We start from the raw sequence: 26684 nt of genomic DNA on the forward strand, positions 1-26684 counted from the left end.
TGTTTGTTCTTCCTTCATAGCCAGTTGGCAAGTTGGTAGTTAGTTGACAAACTCCATGAACGTAGGAAATTACCCATACCCTCCCCTCTTTCCTAGGAGCTTATGGGATATACACTAAGCACTCAGTAAATACTTGTTCATTGTGTGAGTTACTAACGGACTAAAGTTTTATTCCTTCTGTTTACTGAGCCCCAGCAAATGAAACTGGGGGGGCACTGTATCCTAAAAAGAAGGTGCAAAGTGATTTCAGCCAAGGAAATAAATAAAAAGGGGGCACAGAGAAGGGGGAACATAGAGGGAAAAATTAAGCTTGAATTTGTAGAGTTTTCAGGGGGAGAGTTTTTTGGGTTTTTTTTAATTGGTTTGTTTCTTTTATATTTAAAAATCTTGATGAGTTCGGTCAGCCAGATGGGCAATGAGAACTGAAAACAGACACATTCCACCATAGGAAAGCCGTTGTTGTTGTTGTTGTTAGGTGCGGTCGGGTTGGTTCTGACTCATAGCCACCCTATGTACAACAGAACAAAACGCTGCCCCATCCTGAGCCATCCTCACAATCGTTGTTATGCTCGAGCCCAGTGTTGCAGCCACTGTGTCAATCCATCTCATTGGGGGTCTTTCTCTTTTTCACTAACCCTCTACTTTACCAAGCATGATGTCCTTCTCCAGGGACTAATCCCTCCTGATAACATGTCCAAAGTATGTGAGACCTAGTCTCGCCATCCTTGCTTCTAAAGAGCATTCCGGTTGTACAAAAGCCATTGCCAGGTGTGACTCAAACATCTTTCATAAGGATATGGGTGGAAGTGGTCTGTGGGAGGGGTGTGAAACAAATAATTGATTGAGGTGGAAAACAGAGTGCAACAATTTAACACATTGAGGCTGAGAAAAATGCACAATGTGGAGCCAGGCAATTCACAGGCAGGAAGTCTTCATGGTGGCTGTTCCATCATGTGGTTCCCCCCAGCCAGAAGGTCCTGTATTGGCTCCCAGTAAAACGCAAATCACTTTTTCAAAGTGACTCTGCTTACATAAAAGTTGTCAAAGAGATAGCTCCTAACAAGGATAGGCAAATGTAGTCTGAGACCAAAGTGGCTACCAGGGGTGGGAAATGGGAGAAGAGGGGAGCCATTGTTTAGGGAGCAGTGAGCATTTGTTGTGGTGATGAGAAATTTGGCAATGATTATGGGTGGTGATTACACAACATGATTAATGTAATTGGTATCACTAATTTGTACAGCTGAAAAACATTGAATTAGCCAGTGTGGTGTTATATATATTTTCACAACAATAAAAAAAGAGAGAGAGAGCTAGCTCTTTAACCACACTCAGGGAGTTCCATCTCTAAACGTGGATGCCCCAAACCTGGCTCTGAGCCTGTGAGGAATATTGCCTTGAGAGCCTCAATCAACTATTTCAATCTAATGATCAAACCTGAGAATTATATCCATCACATTTCAAACCTTTGAGCAACATCCTCTAGAATCTAGACATTAAAAGTAAGAAGGAAATAGAAATCTCTGCAGTTCCCTTGCTTATGTTTAAAATTCTGCAGCCATGAAGGGAATGCACCAAACTAGTCAAGTTCGTTTTTATTCTCCACAGGTTCATATCTGATTGCCTTAAACTAATCCTGCACTAGTTTTGAGCCTCATGGCCTCAGAAAAGAACGCATTTTCCTCCAGGGTGTAATTTATATACTTTTGCAGGCTTTTCCTTTCATCTCTGACAATTATGTTAGCTTATTTCAAACAGTTCTTCCTGAGATTCGCTTTTTAAAATTCCTTCATCCAGAACCAAATTAGAAATTCGCACCCACACCTGGAATTGCAGAAGTCAAGTTCAACCTGAGCTCAGCGCAGAGCTACCTGATTCTGGAGGCTGGCCCAGCCCCAGCACCCTTAGAGACCACAGGGTTTTCCTGGGTGATGCCCAGGAAAATTAGCAGAGCCCAAGGACTGAAGCACTCAGGATTTATTTTTTTTCTTCAAAACCAAGAAATGCACTACCAGCTTCATACAGTGATAGGGAGGAAATATTTTACTTCTAAAAACAGAAACGTTAGCAGGTTTCTATTGTAATAATGCTTTCAAAGCACAAGGAGTAGCTCTATTCCGCAGGACAGAGCTGTGCAAATGTGTCTTTTGTGGCAATTATCTGCGGATACAGGTAACGGTGGAGGTAATGAGATTGCTACCTGCAGCTGGGCCAGTGCTGCAAATGAAGGGCTTCCCTGCCTTTGCCAACAGACCATCTGGTGACCTCGGCTTGCATTTGGACCCACAAGGGGTAGAGTTTCCAGTGAGGGACCTCCAAGGCTTCTCCTTCCTCTCCATGGCCAGGGTTTTGGTACCTGGGCAGAAGGTTGAGATTCACTGTGGCTGGCTTCACTGGGTTTCTACCGCTCTCTGCTCAGGTAGAAATCACCCGGAAACCTCGTGTCCTAACTCTGACAGCAGGTCTTCAATGAAAGCCTTACCACAGGGACCAGGCTGTCTTAGCAGCCCAAAGTGCTAGCCATTTGGTCTCTGATCCCATTGGGGAAGCTGGCACACCTGCCCACTTCTCTTGCCTCAAACTAAACCCTCTCTGTGGTGCAAATGTGATCTCCAATCCGAGACAAATTCCCCTTCCATCAGCATCCAGAAGTGACTGCCCCATCTTCCTGTCTGTGGGTACCCAAGTTTTACATGGGAGATTTCTTTTTTACATCTTGATACCTCTCCACCTCAGTTTTAATTAGTTTTTCAGGAAAGTGAGATGCTACGGAGCAACTGTTAGGTGTGAGGCTATCAAAGATATTAAAAGCAAGATGCTCATATCAAGGACATCTGGTGGTTTGGGAGAGCTTTGCTGGACTGCCAGCTTAAAGGGCAGAGCTCTGCAGGCCCCTCTTCCTTCGGGCTCCAGATAGCATATTTGTCCCTCACTCATTTTTTTGTTCCTAGTGATACCCTGGATTTACTCTGAACTTGCAGCACATTGCTATCTCTTTTTGGTTTTGAAGTACAGTTAGATAGTCTGAACTGGAATTTTTCACCTTTGTGATATTTGTTATGGAGGCCTTATCTATATTAAAACCAATTGCCATTGCATCAACCTCAGCTCATGAAGACCCCATGTGTGTCAGAGTTAAACTGTGCTCCATAGGGTTTTCAACGGCTGATATTTTGGAAGTAAATCACCAGACCTTTCTTCCAAGGTGCCTCTGGGTGGACGCGAACCTCCAGTCTTTCAGTTAGAAGCCAGGTGTGTTAACCTTTTGCACCACCCAGAGAGAGGGAAGTCTTTGAGCAAGCTCCTAGGCACAAAGAAGCCAGCAGGGCCTTGATCAGATAGGACTCCCTTGTGCTGACTGTCCAGTGCGTACAAGGGGCCCAGGAGATCACCTGGAGAAATCTCCAAGCACAAATACTTCCGAATGAAGGGCAAAGATGGCATCTGCAAGTTCATCACTCCTGTTGTTCTTGATAATGGCGCCATTGATTATGGAATGCAGGTTGCTATGCTGATTATATAAAAAAAAAAAATCCATTGCTGTCAAGTCCATTCCAACTTACAGCGACCCTATAGGACAGAACAGAACTGCCCCATTTGGCTCCCAAGGGGTGCCTGGTGGATTCAAACTGTCAACCTTTTGGTTAGGAGCCATAGCTCTTAACCACTGTGCCACCAGGATTTCCAAGGTGATTATAGGAAGGGCTAAACTATTAGGGAACTGGAAGTTCGTTCCTGGGAAAAGCTGGGATTGAGATATTGTATCTACAGTCCCATGATGCTCATAAAGTTTCCTAAGCATCTGTGAGCCAGGGGATCACTATTCTCACTATAGTATCCCCAGACAGCCCATGAAGCTACCACTTCACCTCGAGCTACCTGCAGACTGCAGCTACCAAGACCAGGAAATAATTTCACACCTTCAAGGCAGCCCTCATCTGGCCATTGTCCATGACCATTAGCTGTTCACATGACAGATCATACCACAAGGCATGTCTGGGTCCTGGGATGCAAAGGTTTCTGAGTTTCGCTACCAACCCCCTTACGTTTCCTCCATTAAATCTGGATCACAGTGGTCCTGAGGCAAGCTTGGAAATAAAGCTTTATGTTTCCAAAACAGCCACATCTAAATCCTTTCATCATCTTATTGTATATGGAAAACCTGACAGCCATGAGTATGATATGTGATACTCCCAGTGATAACATTTTACCATAGCAGTAAGCACGATGATCCCCTTACCGTACACATAGGAGATCCCCACGAGCTCAAAAATTGCAATGATGACAAGGGCATAGGAGGCAGCATATGTGTCCACAAGCTGAAACATGTAAATTCCACCCTAATGGAAAGAGAAACAACCAACATTCAAATGTCTGGAGCTGCGCTCTCTCCCCACTGATAACAGCCAGTCCTTTCTACTCTGAAGAGAGTCAGGTGCAAGCAGGAGTTGAAGGTGCCCTCCCTCCCCTCTCCCTGACAGCAGTAAACTCACCCCAAGTCCATTCCATGAACTGCAGGCCCTGTCATGTAAACAAACCAGTTCCTAGAAAGACTCGGAGCTAATCAACAGAGCAAGCACAGAAGGGGATCTAACAACTTATTCGTAAGAGGCAAAGATCAACGTCTGAAGATGTCTATGTGAAAGCAGATGAAATGATTGCTTTGTTTTTTGCTTTAACCAATAAATGATCATTTCCATCTGTATGTCTGTACTTGATTGACCTTCATATGACCCTTAAGTGTCTCTGGGCAGTCCTCACGCATCTACTAACACATATACACGTGTGTGTGTGTATACATATATATATATAAACCTGTGGCTTATATATATATAAACCTGTGGCTATAGAGTCGATTCCAACTCATAGCGACCCTATAGGGCACAGCAGAACTGCCCCGTAGGGTTTCCAAGAAATGGGTTGTGGATTTGAACTGCTGACCTTTTGGTTAACAGCTGACTGCTTAACCACTACACCACCTGCCCACTATTCAGGATTGGTGGAGTGGTTAAGAGCTCAGCTGCTAATCAAAAAGTTGAATCTATTAGCCGCTCCTTGGAAACCCTATTGGGTAGCTCTACTCTGTCCTGTAGGATCACTAAGAGTTGGAATTGACTCAACGGCAACAGGTTTGATTTATATATATTTGTGTGTGTGTAGTATATATATATATTTACTAAGACACACAGGACTGCAAGAAAATCAGGTTGGCTGTAGACCCTTGTATATGAAAAGTAATCACCTAGAAGTTTATCTGGTCAGTAAATTTGGATTTTCATGCATTCTGTCTTCTTAAAGTAGGACACACCTGCCTCACTGGCTCAAGAAGGCTACATCTCAATTATAAAAATGCTAGAAACATCACTAGTAGCCAAGATGACATATTTCCCTCTGCAGTCAGCATCCCTGATGACCTGGTGCCATCCACATGGAAATGGCAGCTATTTGGCTACGGCTATGAGGTCTAAGAGTGAAAGGATAGACAGACATCAGCCCTCGCATTCACCCTCACCCCAAGCCTGTGACCAGCAGGCAGCTTACCTGAGTGATCATTGGAAAGCCGAAGATGAAGAAACAAATGCAGCAGCCCAGAGTAAAGACTGGCTTGTGTGTGCGCAGATACTTGGGGAACTCATCCGAGATGGAGGTCACGATGGTCTCGATGGTGGCAAACTAGAACAAGGCCAGGAAAGGAGCCTCTGAGACCAACTGCCCAACCCAGAAGTTTCCAAAAGGCCCCGTGCTCTTCCCACCAGAGAAAGTTGTACTTGCATTAGATTTGGTTTAAGGGCTCCATTCCCTTGATGGGACTAAAGGGCCTTTTGGGGGTGCCATCCCCAGGCCAGCCAGGAGAACAAGCAGGATGCGAGTTTTAGAAACTGCGCTTCTCAGACCCCACAGACAGCACTTGTACGCATCCGGACACTTTAAGTTCCACTTTGTATTCATGAGATGTAAATTCCTCTTCTCCAGTTTACCTCTCATTTGATCTCCTACAGGAGGAAAAGCCTCTTTGCACCCAGCTACTAAAACCTGAGAGCCTGTCAGCCTGATTTGTAGTCATCTCAGCCCCACAGCAATTTCCCTGAAGTTGACTTATTCTCCCTTATTTGGCCCCACAGAATTTGCTTTGGCAAAATGACACCAAAGCAGGAATTAGTACACAGGCTAAAACTTGTTAGGGAGAAAAAAGAGAGGGAGAGAGGAGAGTCACCCACAAACACAAGAATGACAGCCTGCCCCTCCAGAGGTTGATGACCCCTGGGTTATCTTGAGCCCTGGACAGGTATCTCACCATCCCTCCACTGCTCAGGGAAAATGTCAAGGTGCCTAATCCCACCCCTCTACCCCAGGCTGGGCACAGGACCCAGAGAGGTACTCTTCAGAAGGAGCCTGGGAAAGGGACCAGTCGAGTAAGAGGCTCACCATGGTGTCAAGTCCAAGAGTAAGGAGCATCAGGAAGAAGATGATGGCCCAGAATGGAGAGAGGGGCAGCCTGGTTAAGGCTTCCGGGTAAACCACAAATGCGATGCCTGGCCCTGGAAGAAACAAGACAGAGATGAGTGCGGACAGTCCAGCTAAAGGCCCCCTCTTCCAGTAAGTCCTGAGAGCCCTCTCTCCACTGAGTTATTACTTTTCATATGCTGCTTTCTACTGTTTGCTACTCTTTTACTCATCTCTGTCCATTTCCCAACTCAGGGAACTCAGAGGAGGGTCAAAAACAGTGCCAAAGCGGAGGCTTAGGGGCAACTCTACCTGACTCCAAGGCTAGGCTGTCGTATGCAAATAACATGAAAAGCCCCATCTCTGAACTGGGTGAGTTGGGAAAGAATATAATTACCCTCTAGAGCAGTGGCTCTCAACCAGAGGTGAGTGTGCCCCTTAGGAGACATCGGGCAATGTTTAGAGGCATTTTTGATTCTCACAGCTGGGATGAGGTCATTACTGACATCTAGTGGGTAGAGGCCAGGGGAGTTGCTGAATAGCCTACAATGCACAGGGCAGTCTCCCACAACAAAGAATAATCTGGAGCAAATGTCAATAGTGCTGAGGTTGAGAAACCCTGTTCTAAACGGTAAAACAGGCACAGAATAGCATTATTTCCATTTCCCCTTTCAACTACCCTTCCTCCTCTGTATCCTTCCGTGAGAAGCCATTCACAGAAAACATATCTATCTAAGCCAAAAAAACCAAACCAGCTGCTGTTGAGCTGACACCAATTCATGGTGACCCGGCGTGTGTCAGAGTGAAACTGAGCTCCACAGGGCTTTCAATGGTTGATTTTTCAGAAGTAGAGCACCAGGCCTTTCTTCCAAGAAACCTCTGGGTAGACTTGAACCTCTAACCTTTCAGTGAGCAGCCAAGCTCATAAACCCTTTGCATCGCCCAGTTATCTATCTAATGCTTTTAAAATCTTGACCTACAAAAGAGGACCCAGTGTCACTGACATCCAGGCTTGGTAAGACTAAGACTATATTAGTCCACAGGTCATTAGTACGGCTGGAGTCACAGTGAAGCTTGGTGTAGTGGTTAAGAGAATTTGGGCTATAAGAGTCAGACAGATCTGTGTCCAAATCTTGACTCCATGACTTAGCAGCTATGCAACCCTAGACAAGTTACTTAATTTCCGTCAGCCTCAATTTTGCCCATCTGTAAAATGGGGATAACAATAGCACCTCACGGGGTAGTTATGAGGAACAAATGAGAAAACACAGGTAAAGCACCAAGCCCTGTGCTTTGCACATCACTGACACTCACAGGATATCAGCTTTTATCATGAGTGGACAATGATCTCTGAAGTAAGGCGCTCTGGATTAGGTTTTCCCAAGAATACTGCATGTAGTCTTTGGTGAAAGGTGTCAGAACTGCTATACAAAAACTCTGCCAGTGCTTCTGACCTGCCTCATGACCTCGCTGGAAGATTACTGTTACCAAAGATGGCTAAAGGCTCAGCAGTTGTGAATTTCCTTGTAAGTAGTAAGGGAAAGGAAATAATAATGGCCAGAGAACATGGCACAGAGTAATCCACCGCCAGTACATATCTGGAAACGAGAAATTGCAACACCTGGAGCTTTTATAACACAAACATAATCCTACCTTTTGAAACTGGAATTTATCAAGTTATTAGTTCCTAACGTTGCCGAGGCCTCGAGGTATTTAAAAAATAAAGCCTGGTATGCCTAAGATACCAGAGCTTTATGCATTTATCAAATAGACCGTAGAGCCAGTCTCGGAAGGCTTCCTATGTGAACCATAAAAGGAAGTCTGTATTAAGCTACAGTTCAAAATAGGTCTCAAATGCAGAACACGAGGAAGACAGTTCAGGGTTCTGGCAGCAGCTGGATCCATAAAGCCGACAAGCAGGTCTTGAAATGGCCACTATTAAGGCCCTCTACTGCTTGCTTTAATAGGATTCTACCCTTTGGGCTTTACTACTTTTTTAGGAGGGGAAGAGATTTCAAAATATTAGGCCTGGTTCAATTTCAGCTGCTCCCTAAAGTACCCAGGTGAAGGCATAATTTTCAAGCTACATTACAGCAAACCCCGTTTATCCAGGGTGGCTGGGGAGCAGAGTCTTCTAGTGAGTAATATTGTTGGATTTTAAAAATACAGTTTTATAGGGTTTTGTAGAGTTCAGGTTGCTTTTCTTTTTTTTTTTTCCTCGAAAGATGGCTTTCCTGAGCCAGAGCAGGGTCCTCCCACCCCCACCCCCCCCATGAGTGTATGGGCCTGTGTGATAGGCCAGGTGCAATCTCCTTCCTCTTCCACTAGGAGGCAGTACACCTAATGGCTGGCGTGCAGGCTCCGGAACCACAGGCTTGAATACTGGCTCTGACTCTTAATAGCTGTGGGACCTTAGGCAAGTCACTTGAAACCTCTGGACCTTACTCATAAAATGGCGATAATAATAGCTCTTACCCTGGTAGGGTTGCTGTGAAATTTAAGCCCACTGATACACGTAAAGAGCTTAGAACAATGCCTGGGCATAGTAAGAACTCAATAAAACATGTTGTTGTTAGTTGTCACTGAGTCGGCTCTGACTCATGGCTACTCCATATACAACAGAATGAAATATTGCTCAGTCCCCCGTCATCTTCGTGATCATCAGTATGTTCAAGTTTATTGTTGCAGCCATTGTAGTCTCTTCCAACCTAGGGGGCTCATCTTCCAGCACTACATTGGACAATATTCTGTTGTGATCCATAGGATTTTCATTGGTTGACTTTAGGAAGTAGATTGCCAGGCCTTTCTTCCTAGTCTGTCTTAATCTGGAAGCTCCCCTGAAACCTGTCTACCATGGATGACCCTGCTGATATTTGAAATACTGGTGGCATAGCTTCCAGCATCATAGCAACACGCAAGCCATCATGGTATGACAAGCTGACAGACAGGTGGCAGTCAGTAAACATAAAAAAAATTTTTTTTTTTTTTTATTCTTTCCATAAGAGCGGCCAAGGGGACTGTGGTGTCAGCAACTTGGACAATGACAGCCTCCTTTATCCTGCTGTTGCTGCTGTTGTTAGGTGCCATCAAGTCAATTCCAACTCATAGCGATCCCACGTGACAGAGTAGAACCACTCCTTAGGGTTTCCTACGCTGTAATCTTTCCAGGAGTAGACTACCAGGTCTTTTCTCCTGCAGAGCAGCTGGCAGGTTCAAATGGAAGACCTTTTGGTTAGTAGCCGAGCACTTAACCGTGGCGCCATCAGGGCTCTTTTCCTTTACCCAAGAGAGCTACGAAGGCTAAACAAAGAGCCGTGATCAATGAAATATATCAAGGCCCACAGCACACATTAGGTATCCACTGTGTGATTGAAATGAAATTCTGGGCTCTCTGAGGACACACCACCTGAACTCCTGTGCCTTCAGGCAGAAGGCTGGGATCTAGGGAACAGATTGGTTGCAGGGATGGGGCAGGGGGGAGCCCTATTTGCAAGTATTCATTTTGATCAGTAGGGTCTCTGAACTTCTGGGGTAAGGGAATCAGGCAGTACTCCATGCGTGGTCAGGTTAACCTAGAGGCACCTCCTCTACCTGGGAACTCCCAACAGAACATACCCATGTTCTTCTACTCTGGGCCTAACCTAGTCTTTCCGCTGTTGGGTGGGCATCTTTGCAGAGCTGCAGGTCGGATCCTGAACATGTCTCTCTTCCACAGGCAGCGATGCAGATGGCCGGGAGACGCCCCTCTAAGGCTGGCTTCCCTGGAAGCTGCTCTTCTGGAGCAGATCCCTGAGAACAACCTGCACCCTTCCCTATGCCTACTGTTAAAGCAGACGACAGCTTGGCCTCATCAACAATCCCACCCTCAGCCCCCTCCCCCAAATTCTGATGGATTTGGGGTGATAATTTTGACAGAAATGCCTCCCTTAGAAGAGAGGAACAAACTAAATAGAAGAATGTTGGGTTATTGAAGCTGTTTTTGACTAAAGACCAATACTTAGTTACTAATTTTGGGTCAGCAAATATATGCTGGATGTCAATATGCCAACACTGCCCAGCAAAGAAAGGGTAGGGCTGGGATTTTAATGAGGGTCTGATCCGAATCTCTGTATTCCACAGAGCCTCTATGATGAGACAAGCCTATGAATCACATATTAGATTGTATGAAATTCCAGGTGAACAGGGAGTGCTTCCCACAGGGATCTGAGAGAAAGCCTCATGGGCCAGTCCCCTCTCTTGTGGGGAAGAAGGCTGACTGTCCCTGTGCTAGAGACGATGAGAAACCTCCAAGTATTAACACAACGGATTAGAGCCTGCTACAAGTACTTTTTCTCCTGATAAGATCAGAGGAAATAAAAAAATATATACCAAAAAGGAGAAATTAGAGAAAAACACAGGCTGCTTTTTATATGCAGGAAAAAATTCTGTTTGGGTTTCAGCGACATGTGCCCCCAAATCTCTTTCCTGGGGCAGAAAAGAGCCCAGAAAAGCTCATGTCTCTGGCAGCTCAGCTACTGTTCACAATGAGCTCAGGAATGCCACAGAAATAGCAAAATGCCTCAGATCTGCTAGAAAGTGGGCCAAAACCTACCTGTTCCAGCTGCTCTGCTGGGAGGAAATGAGGTTACGGGTCAGCTGGGGGTAGGGCTGCCACCCCTGAAGACAAAGCCTTCTGAGGAGCCCCTCACTCCTCATTCCCTCCAGAGGAAGTTGGTGGGTTCTCCACAGGGGTTGGGGGTATTCACTCAGCTCCAGGGGACCCTCCTATTTTAATGCCTTGCTTAAACCTCCCTTGGGGTTTAACATGCACCCCGGGGAGGGATAATTACACCCCTGGAACAAGCTGGCTCTTTAACTCTTTGAGGCCCCCAGTACACTGTCAGTGTGCTGAGGCTGTAAGTAATTCATTATTCTTGGGGAGACAGAAGAGATCAGGCAGCCTACCAAAGGGGTGACATTTCTTGGGCTTAGTTCTCTCCTGCGCTCAGATCTGAGCCATTATCTGAAAAATGCAGTGAGCTCCTTGAAGGATAACTGCACAAAGAGCCCTCTCCCAGGTATACACTCTGGATTATCTAGGGCTCCACACTCATGTCCCCACAGCACCTGGCAAAGCAAAGACACACAGAGGCATCCCATAAATGTCTGATTAGAGAGTATGATCATAATAACAGGTAATTAAAAAAAAAAATCAAAAATGAGTTGCCCTTGAATCAATTCCAACTCATGGAGACCTCATGCATGCAGAATAGAACTGCACTCTGTAGGGTTTGCAAGGCTATGACCTTTCAGAAACAGATCGTCAGGTGTTTCTTCCAAGGTGCCTCTGGCTGGGTTTGAACCACCAACCTTTTGGTTAATAGTTGAGTGCTTAACTGTTTGCACCACCAAGGGACTCCATTGTCTCTGGTTATAACCACAATTAAGTGTCCCGATCACCAAAAACTAATAAATGCAAGTTTTGTACAAGGCTGGGTGGCAACAGTATTAGATACAAATATTAAACACTCTCTCTGCCAAATGCTGTGCTAGAAGTATGGAATAAAAGAGAAAAATGAAAGCTCTTTGCAAACTCAAAAGTACCATACTAATGTTAGTCCTAATACAGGGCTCACTTTGCATACAGAATAACATTTATTCCACATCCTCCCACCACCACCCTTCAACCTTTCCATTCACTGGGGAGAAATTGCATGTCTGCTTTGCTAACTAAGCAGAAGGCCCTGAGAGCACATTCAACCTAAAAATCAGGAAAGTGCTTTGTAAGGAAAAGGCAACTCTGAAGTCAGTGCTCTGATTAAGCCTTAGTGCTCAGTTTCTCCAGGGCCCTCTACAAAGGATGCCGGCCTGCCAGACTGCGCCTACATCAGCTCGAGGGCACTGGTTTGCCTAATAAGTCCTCCACCTGTACCTAATAGCTATAAGCCATATTTACTCAGGCTAGAGCTGAATTAAAAGCAGCACTGATGACACTGTGGTCAAGTACTCGGCTGATAACCAAAAGGCTGGTGGTTCGAACCCACCAGCTGCTCTGTGGGAGAAAGATGTGGCAATCTGCTTCTGTAAAGATTACAGCCTTGGAAACCCTGTGGGGCAATTTTACTCTATCCTATAGGGTCACTCGTCGGAATCAACTCATGGTTAATGGGTTGAGAGCTAAATTAAGAATGGGAAGGGAAGATGGAGTAGGGGGAAGCAGGAAAGGGGGCTTTTAAAGCAATCACCCCAGGCAGGGACTAGCCAGTGCTAGCCTAACAGTGAGCTTCCCACTCAAGCCTGCCTTGGTCTGTCTGAAAAGGGGGACTTGGGCTCCCCTACCCTCCACACTGTTCCAGAAGCCCAGTGTCCCAATGTAGCATAAATTAGAAACTCATGAGGTGAGCCTGAAACCTGCCCTGCAACAGCAGGGTAACAATTGTACCTACCTTGGTCCGCCACGTTTTCAATATTGACTTTGCGTTCATTGGCCATGAAGCCGATAACAGAGAAGATGACAAAGCCGGCAAAGATGCTCGTGGCACTGTTGGTGCAGGTTACAATTAGGGTGTCCCTGGAGGAAAGGGACCAGAGTTTGCCATTAGGTTTGCTTTGTGAGTGGGAAAGGACAAGAGATAGAAGGCACAGACACGTACCTGTGTGTATGAGTGTGCATGTGTACACATGTGTACAAGTGTACACACTGTATGCATGTCCATGTGAGGGCAGAGAGCCAATTCTAAACATGCATCCACTGTGGGTTGGGCCTCATTTTCCCTTATTCACAAGGAAAGAAACAACCAGAACCCAGACTTCCTTGGGCTGATTTATAAAGCAGAGACTCAAAATGATCTGCCTTGCTGCCCTGTTTCAGAGCCTCTGGGCAAAGCTCTGGCTCCGAGAGTGTAGAATTCTGTCCCCTCTTTTCAGTGGCAGGGAAATGTCTGTCCCATAGAGCAAGAGTTGATGGGATATGGCCTTGAGTGGAGGGAGGGTCCAGGACAGGAACCACGTATGAGGGAAAGGAAGATGGTAGGACCATGAAAAGCCCCCAAGTGAGTAAGTGCTGCTGGGGTTGGCGCACACAGAGCTAAGAAGGGCAAGAGAAAAGGGAGAAAAAAGAAGACAGGTATCATCGCCTTCATCCCAGGGCCCCCTGCTGACAATATGGCTCTGAATTCCCCAGCCTGCCCTGCCCAGTCATCCCCTGGCTCCAAAGAGAGATCACAGCTAGATGGAGCCTCAGGGCTACATTGAAATTCTCTTTCTCCTGCCTGTTAGCTCTATGACCTTGAGCAAATTGCTTCCTTTCTAGTCTAGGTAAAATGACAGCATGAGCTCCCTCGTCATAGGTTGTTGTGAGGACAGAATGAGATGATGCCCACACAGCACAGAGCCTGACACGAAGTAAGTGCTCAGTAAACAATCCACCTTGTTCAACACCTTAGTTTACCAGCGAGGAAACTGAGGCCCAGAAAGGGGAAGATAACGGCCTAATTAATGATGGGTCAGGATTTGAATGCAGACACCCTGCCCCTCTGCCCTGGGTTCTTTCCACCACACCACACAGCTTTATTTCTAGTAGAGCACAGAGCAATGCTTCACCCCCTGCTGGTGTTCAGACCCATTCTTCGGTCACCAATTAGTGAGTCTTAGCCTGGCTTTCAAGGCTCTTTCCAATCTGGTCTCAACCAACTTTCAGGCTCCATTTCCTTCTACTCCTGAGTGCACAGTCCTGCTCCAATCCCATCTTTCTGCTCCCTCCACACAAACTCTGTCACAGGACATTCTCAGGCTGTTTCTGCCACCTGGAATACACTCCCTTCTCCCTTGCACCTGCTGGAATTTGACCCAGAATGAATCTCACCTCTGTGAGACCATCCCAGCAACCTAGCCCACAGCCTAGTTGCAATCTTTTCCTCTAGCTTCAGAGATGCTTGAGGGAAGTTCGAGCCTTAATCAAAGTTCTTGCAACATCAAGTGAATGAATGTATTCACTGGAGATAAACTAGGATCCCATGGTGGCTTCTGTGGATGGATTATGGATCCAAGCATGTCCCTGAGCATGTTGTAAGCTAGTCGTTAAACCAAAAAAAAAACAAAAACCAAACCCGTTGCCATAGAGTCAATTCTGACTCATAGCAACCCTACAGGACAGAGTAGAACTGCTCCATAGAGTTTCCAAGGAGCGCCTGGTGGATTCAAACCGCTGACCTTTTGGTTAGCAGCCACAACTCTTAACCACTATGCTACCAGGGTAGGACGGCTTAATGTATAACGTGTAATGTATGGGCTGCAGCTGCCCTAAAGAATGGAAGCTAGGCCACACCTCTCCAGGTACCAAGTGACCAGAAGGTATTTAAGCTGAGGGGCATCCCCTGTCTTGATGTGACCAGCACTCACATCAGCTCTCATCATCACCTTTTACTCCTAAACAGGCCCTGTGAAGTGCCTGGGACACTGGAAGCTGAGCCAGGGTGCCTGAGGCTGCCCCAGTACTGTTGCTGTGTGCACAGCTGTCTTCCACATTTCATACACATCCTTTCTTAAAGTCCAGCAAACTTGTGTTCGATAAGCCTATTGTGTCTTGTGAGGCTGAAAGACAATCTGAGCCCAAAACCCGCACCAGTCATCCTGTACCTCATCACCTAGACTGCAAGCTATCTGAGGGGAGGGATATGCTTTGAAACTCTCTGTATCTCTTTTGGTTCACAAAATATCTCATCCATTATAAAAATAACAGTGACAGTGATAGCTGTTGTTTACTGAGTACTTACTAATATATGGGCTGCAGCTGCCCTAGAGCATGGGAGCTACTATTATGGACCAAGGGTTGCACTGAGAACTTTGTATAGATCGTCTTACCCCTCAACAAAATATTAGAATCTGCATTTTATAGAAGATGAAATGGAGGCTCAGAGAACAGAAGTATGCCCTCCCTTCTCCAGTGTCTTGGGGTCTTAGTAAATGGTGACGTCATACTTTAACTGCATGTCTGTCTGACTCCAAAGTGCTCTTTCCTCTGTACAGTGCTATCTCTGCCGCGTGACGAGTGACTATACTTCCTAGGTGACTACCATCTGACTGCATCCACAGACTAGGTGGCTCACAAATGACTATCACAGCACAGAGTTGGCTGCACAGCAACCTCCAGAGAGGCTCAATCCCATTTTAGAAACAGTCACTCAGCCCCTACTATGAGTCACCATCAGTAATGCAAGGTGAGGTCCAGGCCCCCGGAAGCCAGTGGCTACACCTTAGCAGGAGGCTTCTCCTTTGCTGGAGGCAATCTCTGGCTCTCCCTCAGACGAAGTGTGAGGATGTGGATTCTCCGGCCACTGTGTGTCCCAGACCCTATTTCCTCTCACCAGCTACCTCTCAGCTTTGGAAGCCCCTCCACATACCTGTAGCAGTTGTTGTGGAATTTGTTATAGGAAGAGAGAGTGATCAGGCCTCCCCATGCAGCAGATAAAGAGAAGAAAATCTGAGTGGCAGCATCTTTCCACACCTGGGAAGCAAAAGGGGAGAAGATTCAAGGTCACTGAGAAATAGGCTCTGGGGGGAGGTCTCCCATGCGCAATGCTGCATCCCCAAGAGAAAAGCAGTCAGGGACAAGATGATTTTGGACACCAACACAAATGAGGAACATACATCATTTGCACTGGAAGCTAAAAAGGCAGCAAATTACCTGGGAGATTTTAATTCCATTGTAATCAAAGGAGAGAAGCTCAATAAACTGCAGGCACATTTCATGATTCAATTTCCTACCACACAAAGCTATTCAGATGGACCCCTGGTGGCATGATGGTTAAATACTCGGCTACGAACTGAAAGGTTGGCGGTTTGAACGCACCCAGTGGCTCCGCGGTGAAAGACCTGGCAATTTGCTCCCATGAAGATTACAGCCTAGAAAACCCTAGAGGGCAATTCTACTCTGTCACATGGGGTCACGGAGTCAAAAATCAATTCACTGGCACCCAACAACACCAAAACTCTCCAGAAGGGGAGAGCTCTTTCTTTAGGTCAGTATCTGTCAAGAACCAATTTACAACAGCAAAATAAATTCATGAGTACAAAATAAAACTCTTGTTAATTGAAAGTCCCACAGATGAAATGAACTGCTAGTAATAGAAGCCAAAGTTTATTAGTGGTTACGAGGGGCAGGTGGGAGGGGGGCATGGGGAGGTATTGCTTATGGGGGACTGTTTCTGTTAAGGGTGATGAAAAATCCTGGAAACAGTGGCGATGTTTACATGGTGAATGTCATTAATGTCACTGAATTGGACAAGTAAAAATGGTTGGCATAGCAAATGTTTTGTTACATATATTTCACCACAATTTAAAAAAAAAACCTGTTATTGAAAATATGAAACTCAGTAGTCCCTAAGGTTAGTAAGGCAATTTCTGTGCTTCAGAGGAGTGGACTTCATAGTTCCACATTGTTCTTGAACTTCTCTGACAACACCTCTTGGTTCTGTTTGAGGGTTCTTCTTAATTGTTCTCATAAAACTCCAAAGGTTTTGGAGTTTGAGCTATTGATTTATATGATGAGCCTCTCATCATTTTTATAAATTAAATCCTGTTTCTAAATTGTGCTTTAAAATGCGAAGAGAAAGCTCAAGTAACAACGCTGTAGTTTTATGTAAAGGTGGCCACACATCCAGCTAAATGGCCATCTCCCAGTCTCTAGCGGGTAGAGGGGTACAGGAAGGGAAGATAATCATATGATTTATTTTCTGGCCAGTGGTGTGAAAATTAAGTGTTATGTCGGGTTTCTCCACTTTAAAAGAGAGGGAGGGTGCCTTTTTCTATGATCACTTCCACGCTTCCTGCTATGTGGAATGCAGATGGGATGGCTGGACTGCTAGCAGCTACATGGGAGCTATTCACTGAGAATGGTGGGGCAGAATGACACCATGAGTCCGGATAACACCATGAGCCACCCAAGTGGCCCTAAACTACTTACCACTGGACTGTTTCTGCATAAGAGTTAAATAATCTTTTATCTTGTTTAAGCAGCAGTAATCAAGCGTTTTCTGTTACGTGCAGTAAAACTTAATCCTAGCTACATATTTTTAATACGCTTTAGAAAGGTATTTTTTAGAAAGGTAGATTTTTCTTTAAAGTCAGAAAACCCTCTTTTCATCTAAATAATCGCCTCCTCATATGGAGAGGTTTTTTTTTCACACTTAAATATTTATTTAAAGAAATAATTCTAAGATACTAAATTATAAAATATTTCAAACATACAGAAAATCCCTAAATATATTATTTATGTGTCCATCACCAAGAAAGAGCAGATTTTAATATTTTGCCAGACACACTATATATTTTACCTTTTGACCTTACTACCTATTTTTTTTCTTTTGAATCATTCGGAGTTTTGCGTGTGTGTGTGTATGCTTAGAATTTTAGAATGAGATATGCCGGTACCGAATGTGCAAAGAAAAAGTTCAAGTGTCTGCTGGCCCTGTGTCACCTGCCAGAAATACTCAAAGGTGTCTGAGCCCTTTAAAATAGAATTGCTGTGGTCTAAGTGCTGTTGTCTAAGTGCTGTTATTTTCCAATCAACAAAACTCTACTCCCGACAGACTATAATTAGTAACAGATAAGTGGTGTAAGGTGGCCCAAATCTGCTAAGGGGATTTCATTCTTCATTTCAGCCTCCAGAGCAACCCCAGATGTAGGACAACTAGTCCAGGAACGTGAAAACCCCTAGCTGCCCAGTTCTCATTAAAGATTTCCTCAGTGCATCACAAACCAAGATTATCATGACGTCGTAAAAGCCAACAGCCACCATCCACTCCCATGAGGTCCTCTGTGGAAGGAAGCCTGGCCCTTCCTGCCAACAGTGTCCCAGAGTGTGATGCCTCCCCCACGGGTAGCCCGTGCCTCTGTCAGGGCTATCAGTGTAATGTAGGCCCACCGTGGCATCCGTGAGCTTCTCCCACTTGGGTGTGATGAAGTACCAGATCCCAGCTCCAGCTCCGGGCAGGGTGACTCCTCGGATGAGGAGGATCACCAGCACAACATAGGGGAACGTGGCCGTGAAGTACACCACCTATAGAAACCAGAGGACAGACAGACTGGAATGAGACAGACCTGCAGAGTGTGCCCATGCAGAAGTAGCATCAGCCAGGGCAAGAGTGGGATCTGTGACCTGGGCACATGCTCCTGCCCATGAGGACATCAGGGTAGTTTTCCCCAAACTCTGCCAGGGCTGTGGATGCGGAGAGGTCAACGGAATCAAATGTGACTCAGACAGAGCCAGAAATAAGTCCTCTGGGGGAATTCAGGGCTGGGGGATACATCGGCCTACAGTGCAGAATGCTGAGGGTAGGTGTCACTCCCCTGCTCCGACCCAGCCACTGAGTGGACACTTCTCTGAGGAAGCACTGAGGGAGGTAGGCTATATACCTCCTCTCGTTCTCAGCTCCTACCCTCAATCCCCTGGTTGAAGCCCCCAAATTCCACCATTAGAGATTAATGCCTTTAGCTTAAACCTTCCATCCTATTTATATGGCTCCATAAGTGAGGCAACCTGATTCGAGAATTAAGACACATTTAGGTTTAAATGAATCACACCCTTGGCTCTTAGCAGTTGTATGACCTTGGGCAAGCTACTTAGGCACTCTGAGTCTAGTTTCTGCATCAGTAAACTGGGCATAATAGCACCTTTCCCACAAACAATCATGAGGATTAAATGAGTTATTGCAGGCATAGCACCTAGAATAGTGCCCAGTTTATTACAGATGGTCAACAAATGCAGGTAAGTTCAGCAAGCACTTATTGAGGGCCTACAATGAGCTGGGTGCTGTGCTAGGCACTAGATGCATAAAGATGAAGGGACTCATGCTAGAAGCTACAGAGACATGCCTGGATAATAAGCTAAGTGCTAAGATAAAATTACACACAAGACACTAGAAAAGTGCAGCAAAGGACACTGTGCCCAACAAAAAGATTCATGGAGATGACACTGAGCTGGATGCCAGAGGCTGTGTGCAACCTAAACAAACTGAGGCAAGATGGGAAGGTGAAGGAAGAATGTGGGGCAGGCAGATGTGTGAGAACAAAGCAGACATCACCCGCTATCAGGACAGCATAAAGTTGAGGCTAAGAGTGGTGAAGGGAAGGCTGGAGACATAGGTGGACACCACATCATGGAAGGCCTTGAATTCTAACCAAAGGATACTCTTGGGTTCTGGAAGACAGGCCATGACCAGAGTCAAGAAGCATTTGGGAGGTAACATCCGCAGAACCTGGAGACTGGTTGGATGGGGATGGGGTGAGTGGTACTTTCCTTTCTTATCTGTCAATCAAATCTCAGAGTAGAGAAAGCACCTGGGATATGACAGATGGCAGAAGGGCTCCACAGTCACACGGGCCTGAGTTCAAATCCTGACTCCATCACTTACAAGCTGTGTCATCTTAGGAAGTGACTTAACCCCCTGAGTCTAAGTGTCATCACCTGCAAGGTGATGCTAACAACAGTATATTCCACATGGACTCTTGAGACGAAACATGGCACAGGCCAAGGGGCACCAGAAACAGAAGTGCCCACTTTACAGTCTTGCCAAGGACTCAACAGTCTTAAGTTAACTAACACTGTCCACCCACAGCTCACAAGCAGGTTGCAACCCAAAAGTGCATTAAAAGATACTTGGAAGGATGAGGTTCAGCTCCCATCCTGGCCTACCAAAGCCTCTCTGACCCGTAGGGCGGGCATATGCAGAAAAATAAGCACTGCTAGCTCAGAGATGCCTCCATTTCCACCTACAGTCTTCCATCCTGGGGCACATGCACACCTGCCCACTATGGGAGGGAGACAGACACCCCCACACACTGGATGCACAGCCTCCAGGACCTGGTAGTGAGTGACAGGCACAGGGATTTCAGGGGACAAGGACAGATCTGGGGACTCAGGGGAGGGGGTTGGATAGGGGTGGGGTTGGAGTAGGGTTAGGGTGGAGATTAGGAGAGAACCTCCTCCCCTTGTAACTCCTGGGACCACTTCGTTTATTCAAACAAATATACACATATATATGCACGTACATATATATTTAGAGCACTTAATTTGTGGCGGGCTTGGTTTTAGGCCTTTGGAATACATCAGTGAACAAAACAAAGACTTCTGCCCTCCAACAGCTTACATCCTAGCTGGGCAGACAGCCAACCAACAATAATCATAATAAATGTTGTTTATGATACATTAGAAAATACAGTATATTAGGGAAAAAAAAGCCAAATAGGGTAAAGGGGATGGGGAATGCTGGGCAGGATGGTTGGAGAGATTGCCATATTAAAATGGTGGTCAGGGAGGCCTCGGTGAGAAGGCGACAGAGACCCGAAGGAAGTGAGAGTCAGCCAATTGGATATCTGGGAGAACATTCCAGATCAAGAGAATAGCTAGAGTAAAAGTTCTAAGAAAGGAGCATGCATGACCTCTGGGAAGAGCAAGAGGCCAGTGCAACTAGAGGAGGGGCTGAGGTAGGAGAGGAAGACAGAAGGGTAGGGGTTGAGAGATGGGCAGATCACGTAGCATCCATGGGGCATTATAAGGACTTTGGCCTTTACTTTGTGGGAGACAGGGAACTACCACATGGGTTTGTAACATGATCTAACATTTCCACAGGGTAACAGAGCCACTATTTTGAGTGTACTGCAAAGGTGCAAGGGTAGTAGCTGGAACAACTGCCAGGAAGCTATGGCACGAGATGATGGTGGCTCATACCAAGGTGTTATCAGAGAAGGTGGTGAGAAACAGTCAGACACTGAACATATTTTGCAGGAAAGGCCATAAGAATTCCTGGCAGCTTTAAGGTGCAGTGTGAGAGAAAGAAAGGAGTCATGGATGACTCCAAAATTCTTGATCTCAGCAACTAAAGGGTGGAGTTGCCATCAACTGCAATGAGGAAGTCTGTAGGTAGGGAAAGATTACGAGTTACTTTTTCCTCTAAACCCAGTTACTCAGCCAAGGCCAAACTCTTCCCGTTTACAGACCCAGGGATGGGCTGGCCTCCTTCACTCTCCATTGCTACCACCTCTGAACAAGGTTTGCCTCTCCCCTGCGCCACAGGAGAAAGCAGGCCAAAGTCTCTCCCCAACCCCTGGCCTTGAAGAACTTGCATTGCTAGGAATGGAGGGGTGGGAAGGAGCAGGAGCTAGCTCCCTCCACTTCCTGCCAAACCTGCCTCTCTCCTTCCCCTTAAAGTCTGAAAGGCAAGCAAAGCCCCTCTACAGATCAGTGTTATGAAGCTCAAGGGCATCTGACATCTCAGGGAAAATCACCCAACCCCCAGGCTGTCCCTGGCTGGTGTCCCAGCCACCAGATGGGGCAGTGGAGAGAAAACAGTACAAGTGCAGGACATTGTCCTGACCAGTCTGACTTCCCCAACCCCACCAAGAGAGTAAGGTGGAGGCATGGGGAACAACGAAGGTGCACCCTTTCCACCCCCTGACCACCAGTCTGGTGAGGAAGTAAGGATGGAAAATGGAGGTGAGGGAGGTAAGAAGACATAGCAGCAGGGGCCTGCAGCAGGAAATCCCCAAGACTGGTACCTATCTAACCAGCTGAGACAACTGTTCCCACTTGACTACTGGAGACTGTTTAAACATGACCATTTCTGGAGCTCCCTCTGCGGACCGGGGTGATTAAATCCCATTTTGCAGAGGAGGAAACTGAGGCTCAGGTTAGGCATCTCACTTCAATACCTCACTCAAGGTCACCTAGCTTGAATCAAGATCCATACCGAAAGCTTTCTAACTCTGAAGCCTACACTCTTTCTGCTAATGCCATGTTATGGGCCATATGATCAGAAATGAGTGTGTGGCAGGGCCCAGGCTAGGGTGAGAAATGAAGCACTTAAGGCACAAATTTAACAAGGCACTCACTCTCGGGTGCCAGCCCCGCACTCGCAGGAACCTGAGAATGAATGTTTCCTTAAACTCTGCACCCTAGGCACCTTGCTAGCCTCTCCCAGGTCCCAGCCCTGGTGTTTGGATGCTGCATTCACTTTGTACATGGCGACGTGAACTGAGAGGGTCCACTGTTTGGCTTCTAAGTCCTGGGGATGCCTCCATTGTGAGCCAGGTGTACACAGGAGCTTATGCGCAGCTAGTTTCCTTGTGTCAGGGGGCTTCAGATGCACCTGTCTCAGGATGTACTGTCGGAGCAGAGCCTGCCGGCCTGATAGCTCACAGTAGCCTCCTCACGCCCGGAGCCCTGAACACATGGTAAGGCCCCACCAGCCTGTGCTAGCTAATTAAGTTAGCTTTGTTCTGTTGCACTAACTCTCAAGCAGAGCAGCCCCTGAGGTCAGACGGCTGCCTTTGACCTTCAGGTTGCCTGCTGGTTACTCCTGCCTCTGGACTTCTAGCTGCTCAAAGGGCTCTGTCTCAGAGGACGCAATCCTCCATTCTTGTCTCCTGGGGGCCTAAACAAGAGCGACCAAGCTAATCCTGCTTCCGGAGAGGGAGGCTATCTCTGTTGCTCAGAAATGACAGTGTTCGTGGGATTTCAACACAAAGGAGTCCATTCTAACGAGCAGCTTCAACAAACCATTCACTTGGGCTTCTAAATAATGTTCCATAATTAATGTCTGCACGGCCCCAGGCAGAAGAATAAGTGTGATTTGTTATTTCTGGTGGTATTCTTCATTTAAAAAAAAAAATGATCATTGATTACTAGTTGGAAACCTTTCTCAGTCAAGCTGAGACATGCGTTAGCAGATGGAAAAGAACAACCAACCTGTTCAGAGCTGCTCAAAAACTCCTATTCCAGAAATTCAGTAAAATCTCACACCAAGGACTAAATTCTAAATCAGTGGAAGGAATTGGCTGTAACATCATTCCAAAAAAAAAATCCCAGACTAATAGAGCTAAGAAGGGATCTTCAAACCAAACCCGTTGCTGTCAAGTTGATTCTGACTCATAGCGACCCTATAGGACAGAGTAGAACTGTTCCATAGAGTTTCCAAGCAGCAGTTGGTGGATCCGAACTACTGGCCTTTGGTTAACAGCTGAGCTCTTAGCCACTGTGCCACCAGGGCTCCAAGAAGGGGTCTTAGAAATATTTATTCTAACCCTTGATTTTGCAGGTGAGGAAAATGAGGCCCAGAGCCATCCTGTGACGTGCCTGAAGTTACACAGCGAATGATGGCAGAGCCGAGTGGGAGTGCAGAGGCTCTGATTCAAGGTGGTGGGGACCGTGCCCCTACTCTTCACAGATATTGGCTCCATAACTCTGCATTTTCCATCTACTCCTAACATCCCCTCCTTGAAAGAGAATGCCATAAAATGGAAAGAGTCTAAGTATTAAGTGGGTTCTGCCACTTAAAAACATGTGACCTCAGACCATTTACTTGACTTTGATGAGCCTCAGCTTCCCTATCTATAAAATGGGAAGAAAGGTACTTTGCAGTGACAGTCCTGCCAGTGAGACTGTGTGGTTGAGCAAGTACTTGGCTACTGTTGCTGCTTAACTGCTTAGCTGGCCCTTTTGGAACATAGAAGCCCCATCCCAAGCTCAGTTTCAAGCTGCGAAAGGCAAGGAGCCCAGGAAACCTCAGGACATTCTGGATATTGTCATAAGAGTTATGTTAACTTTTCCCATCTTCCTGCTTCCTTAGAAACACAATCTATCCAGTCTTTTAATACTCATTCAGAGCCGAAATGGCCCTTGGGGTTACCTAATCCCAGTCCTCATTCTACAGAAGGGGAAACTGAGGCCAGGGAGGAAAAGTAGCCCCTATGCTCACCCAATAATTGTGCAGAGAGAACAGTGGCAGAGCTAGAGGACCTTAAACATCATCCAGTCTAATCGCTTTAACTTTAGAAATAAGGAAATTGAGGACTCCTGAAATAGCTAAGATAAAAAGAATTTGCTTTTCATTTATCAGTAAAATAATAAAAATAAATAAAAGCCATGAGCAAATTAGAAGTTCGGCCACGTTTCATGGCCCAAGTGGAGATGTTCCTATACAGCACACACCATGCAAAGCCTCCGAGAGCTAGAACCCAGCTCTCCTCACCTCCAATCCTGTCCTCTCTGGTTGGCTTGATTCTCCTCTCATTATGTGATATAAGTGCACTATCTGCCTCAGGTAATCCTGACAAATCTGTCAGAGTCCACTGTTCAAGTCTCCACGGTACTAGATGTCAAGGTAAGAGCACCTGAAAGAGCTGTTACCACGAGACACCCACAAGGGTGCTCATGTGTGCAGGTAGAAGACAGAAAGGTCTATGTTGCTAATGGATGCCAGGTTGAGTGCGTGGTGAGAGGTATGAGGCATGCCTGGGGGTTGCGGGGAGAGAGGCAGAGACCAGCCTCCCCACAGGCTCTGATCCCTCTGAAGTTATATGTCTGTAACATTATTGCAGCAAGCCCTGGCCTGACCAACTGGACCAAAAACTCAACTCCATAACCTAGGATCCCACCATTACATCCTCATTCCTTAGGCCTTAAAGCTGTTTTCATTTTCATCCTGAAAAATGCAAACTGCCCTTGGGGTGCTTAAATATTATTGTTGGCATGGAAGTGATTGGCTAACCCTGCAGTGGTGACTGGCTGGGGACATGCTGGGTGGAAGGTTCTGGGCTGGGGGCTGGAAGGAGAACAGGAAAGGGAGAGAACATGGTGGCTGGGAGTGAGGAGAAGGAATCCACTTCAGTTTTGATCTTTTTTCAGTTTCTTGGCAGAAGCAATTACTGAGCTGGCAGCCAGGCCAACAGGCAAAAAGCCAGTGGCACTAATTGTAAAGTTTAGGGAGAGTTACCAGATCTTATCAAGGAGTTCCCATCTGTTAAAAAGACATGGCAGCTCCTGATGGGAAAGGAAGGAAACCAACACAGCGTGCCCACCATACACCAGGACTTTGAAGTATGATCATCTCATTGAATCCCCAAAACTGCCCCACAAGAGTGGTGCTATCATCTCCATTCAACAGACAGGAGTGGAGTCTTGCCCAAGGTGCACAGCTATTTAGGAGCAGAATAAGAACTAGCACCCACACCTCCAAGCTACATGCTCCCCAGCACTCTTTTGCCTGATCCACTACTGGGTGACCCAGACCTTTCTCTTAGATAAGTAAAAGTTCTTACTTTTCCTGAACTCTTGATTCCTTTAGCCAGGGATGCGTACACAATGACCCAAGCCAGGAAGAGGCAGAAGGCCAGTGGCCACCTGATCTCGCCAGGATATTCGATCCCTGCAGAAATCTTCAGCACAAAGTACCTAAGAGTTAGAAAGAGGAGGGGGGAAGGAAGAAGGGAGGTGACTGTATGCAGGCTTTAATCTCCCAGCAGAGCAAGCAGCCTTGAACAAAACTCCAGCAAGTTCTTCGACCTCCCCATCAGGGACCTGATCATAACAGGTTGTGAGGGATTTACTGATCTGGGCTCTCATGCACAGGTGCTTGTAGAGAGACCAACTTGATTTACCCTGCCCTTAATTAGGTGCTTTGAGGCCACTCATGGCCCTGGGCAGCCTTCTGCCTGTGCTAGAACCTCAGTCCAAGACCTATATCTGCTCCACCGACTTCTGGAGCTGCCCACAGGAAAGTGCAACAAATCCAACAACACGGGGGATCCCCATACAGCCCCTCAACAGGCATTAGCAAGGTTGGTTTATCTATCTAAGGTCACTAATAGAAACTCTATATTGTCAAGGATGGTTTTTCTGCTTTTGCTATATTGCTCTGCTTTTTTATGAGAATGTACTCAGATAGCATTTGTATAATTTTAAATTTTAAAAAATAACTACATAGTGGAAACTGCTTACTCTCGACCAAACATGCTGCTCTGCATTTTCATTCAAGTTTTGTTGGCCATGGTCTCAGGCTGAGGTAGGCTAAAATGTAAACAGGGCTGGCTGGACCTTATTCGAGAAACATATTCACAGACAGACAACCAGCTGCAAACAGAAGGGGGCTGCTGGACATCTGGAGCAGCTGCTGGCAACCTGTGTAGATGCCAGAGAAGTCCTGACCTGCCTGGCAACCCCCACATCCCTGGGGCAGGCAGGTGAGCGGGACAACCTTGCTCCTGAGGACAGGAAGGCATCTTCAGGGTCACTGAGGCCTGAGAACAGATTCAGACAATCCGTTCAACAGTGCAATAATCTAGCCACGTATCCTGTATGGAACTGCTGACCTTGCAAGTCTATGTTTTTCTGTGACTCCAATTACCTTGTGAACCTGAACAAAGGGGCAACCAGAACGCAGATGTTGCATGACCATGAAAGGACAGCACACAAAGTTCTGACCTGCCGT

The 26684-nt window shown here is 46.3% G+C and overlaps 1 protein-coding gene across 1 annotated transcript in view; it reads right to left on the reverse strand.

Annotated features, from left to right (window-relative positions):
• Window positions 1–26684, reverse strand: part of SLC6A5 (solute carrier family 6 member 5) — a 66808-nt gene that overhangs the window by 16622 nt on the left and 23502 nt on the right. The window contains exons 9-15 of the mRNA XM_064289448.1: window positions 25516–25648; window positions 18344–18478; window positions 15822–15925; window positions 12867–12991; window positions 6424–6536; window positions 5539–5670; window positions 4238–4337 (exon numbers count right to left, since the gene is read on the reverse strand). Coding sequence (XP_064145518.1) covers window positions 4238–4337; window positions 5539–5670; window positions 6424–6536; window positions 12867–12991; window positions 15822–15925; window positions 18344–18478; window positions 25516–25648 — 842 coding nt within the window. The remainder of the gene's footprint in view (window positions 1–4237; window positions 4338–5538; window positions 5671–6423; window positions 6537–12866; window positions 12992–15821; window positions 15926–18343; window positions 18479–25515; window positions 25649–26684) is intronic.

This window comes from Loxodonta africana, chromosome 7 (genome assembly GCF_030014295.1).
Source record: "Loxodonta africana isolate mLoxAfr1 chromosome 7, mLoxAfr1.hap2, whole genome shotgun sequence".
Classification (NCBI taxonomy): domain Eukaryota; kingdom Metazoa; phylum Chordata; class Mammalia; order Proboscidea; family Elephantidae; genus Loxodonta; species Loxodonta africana.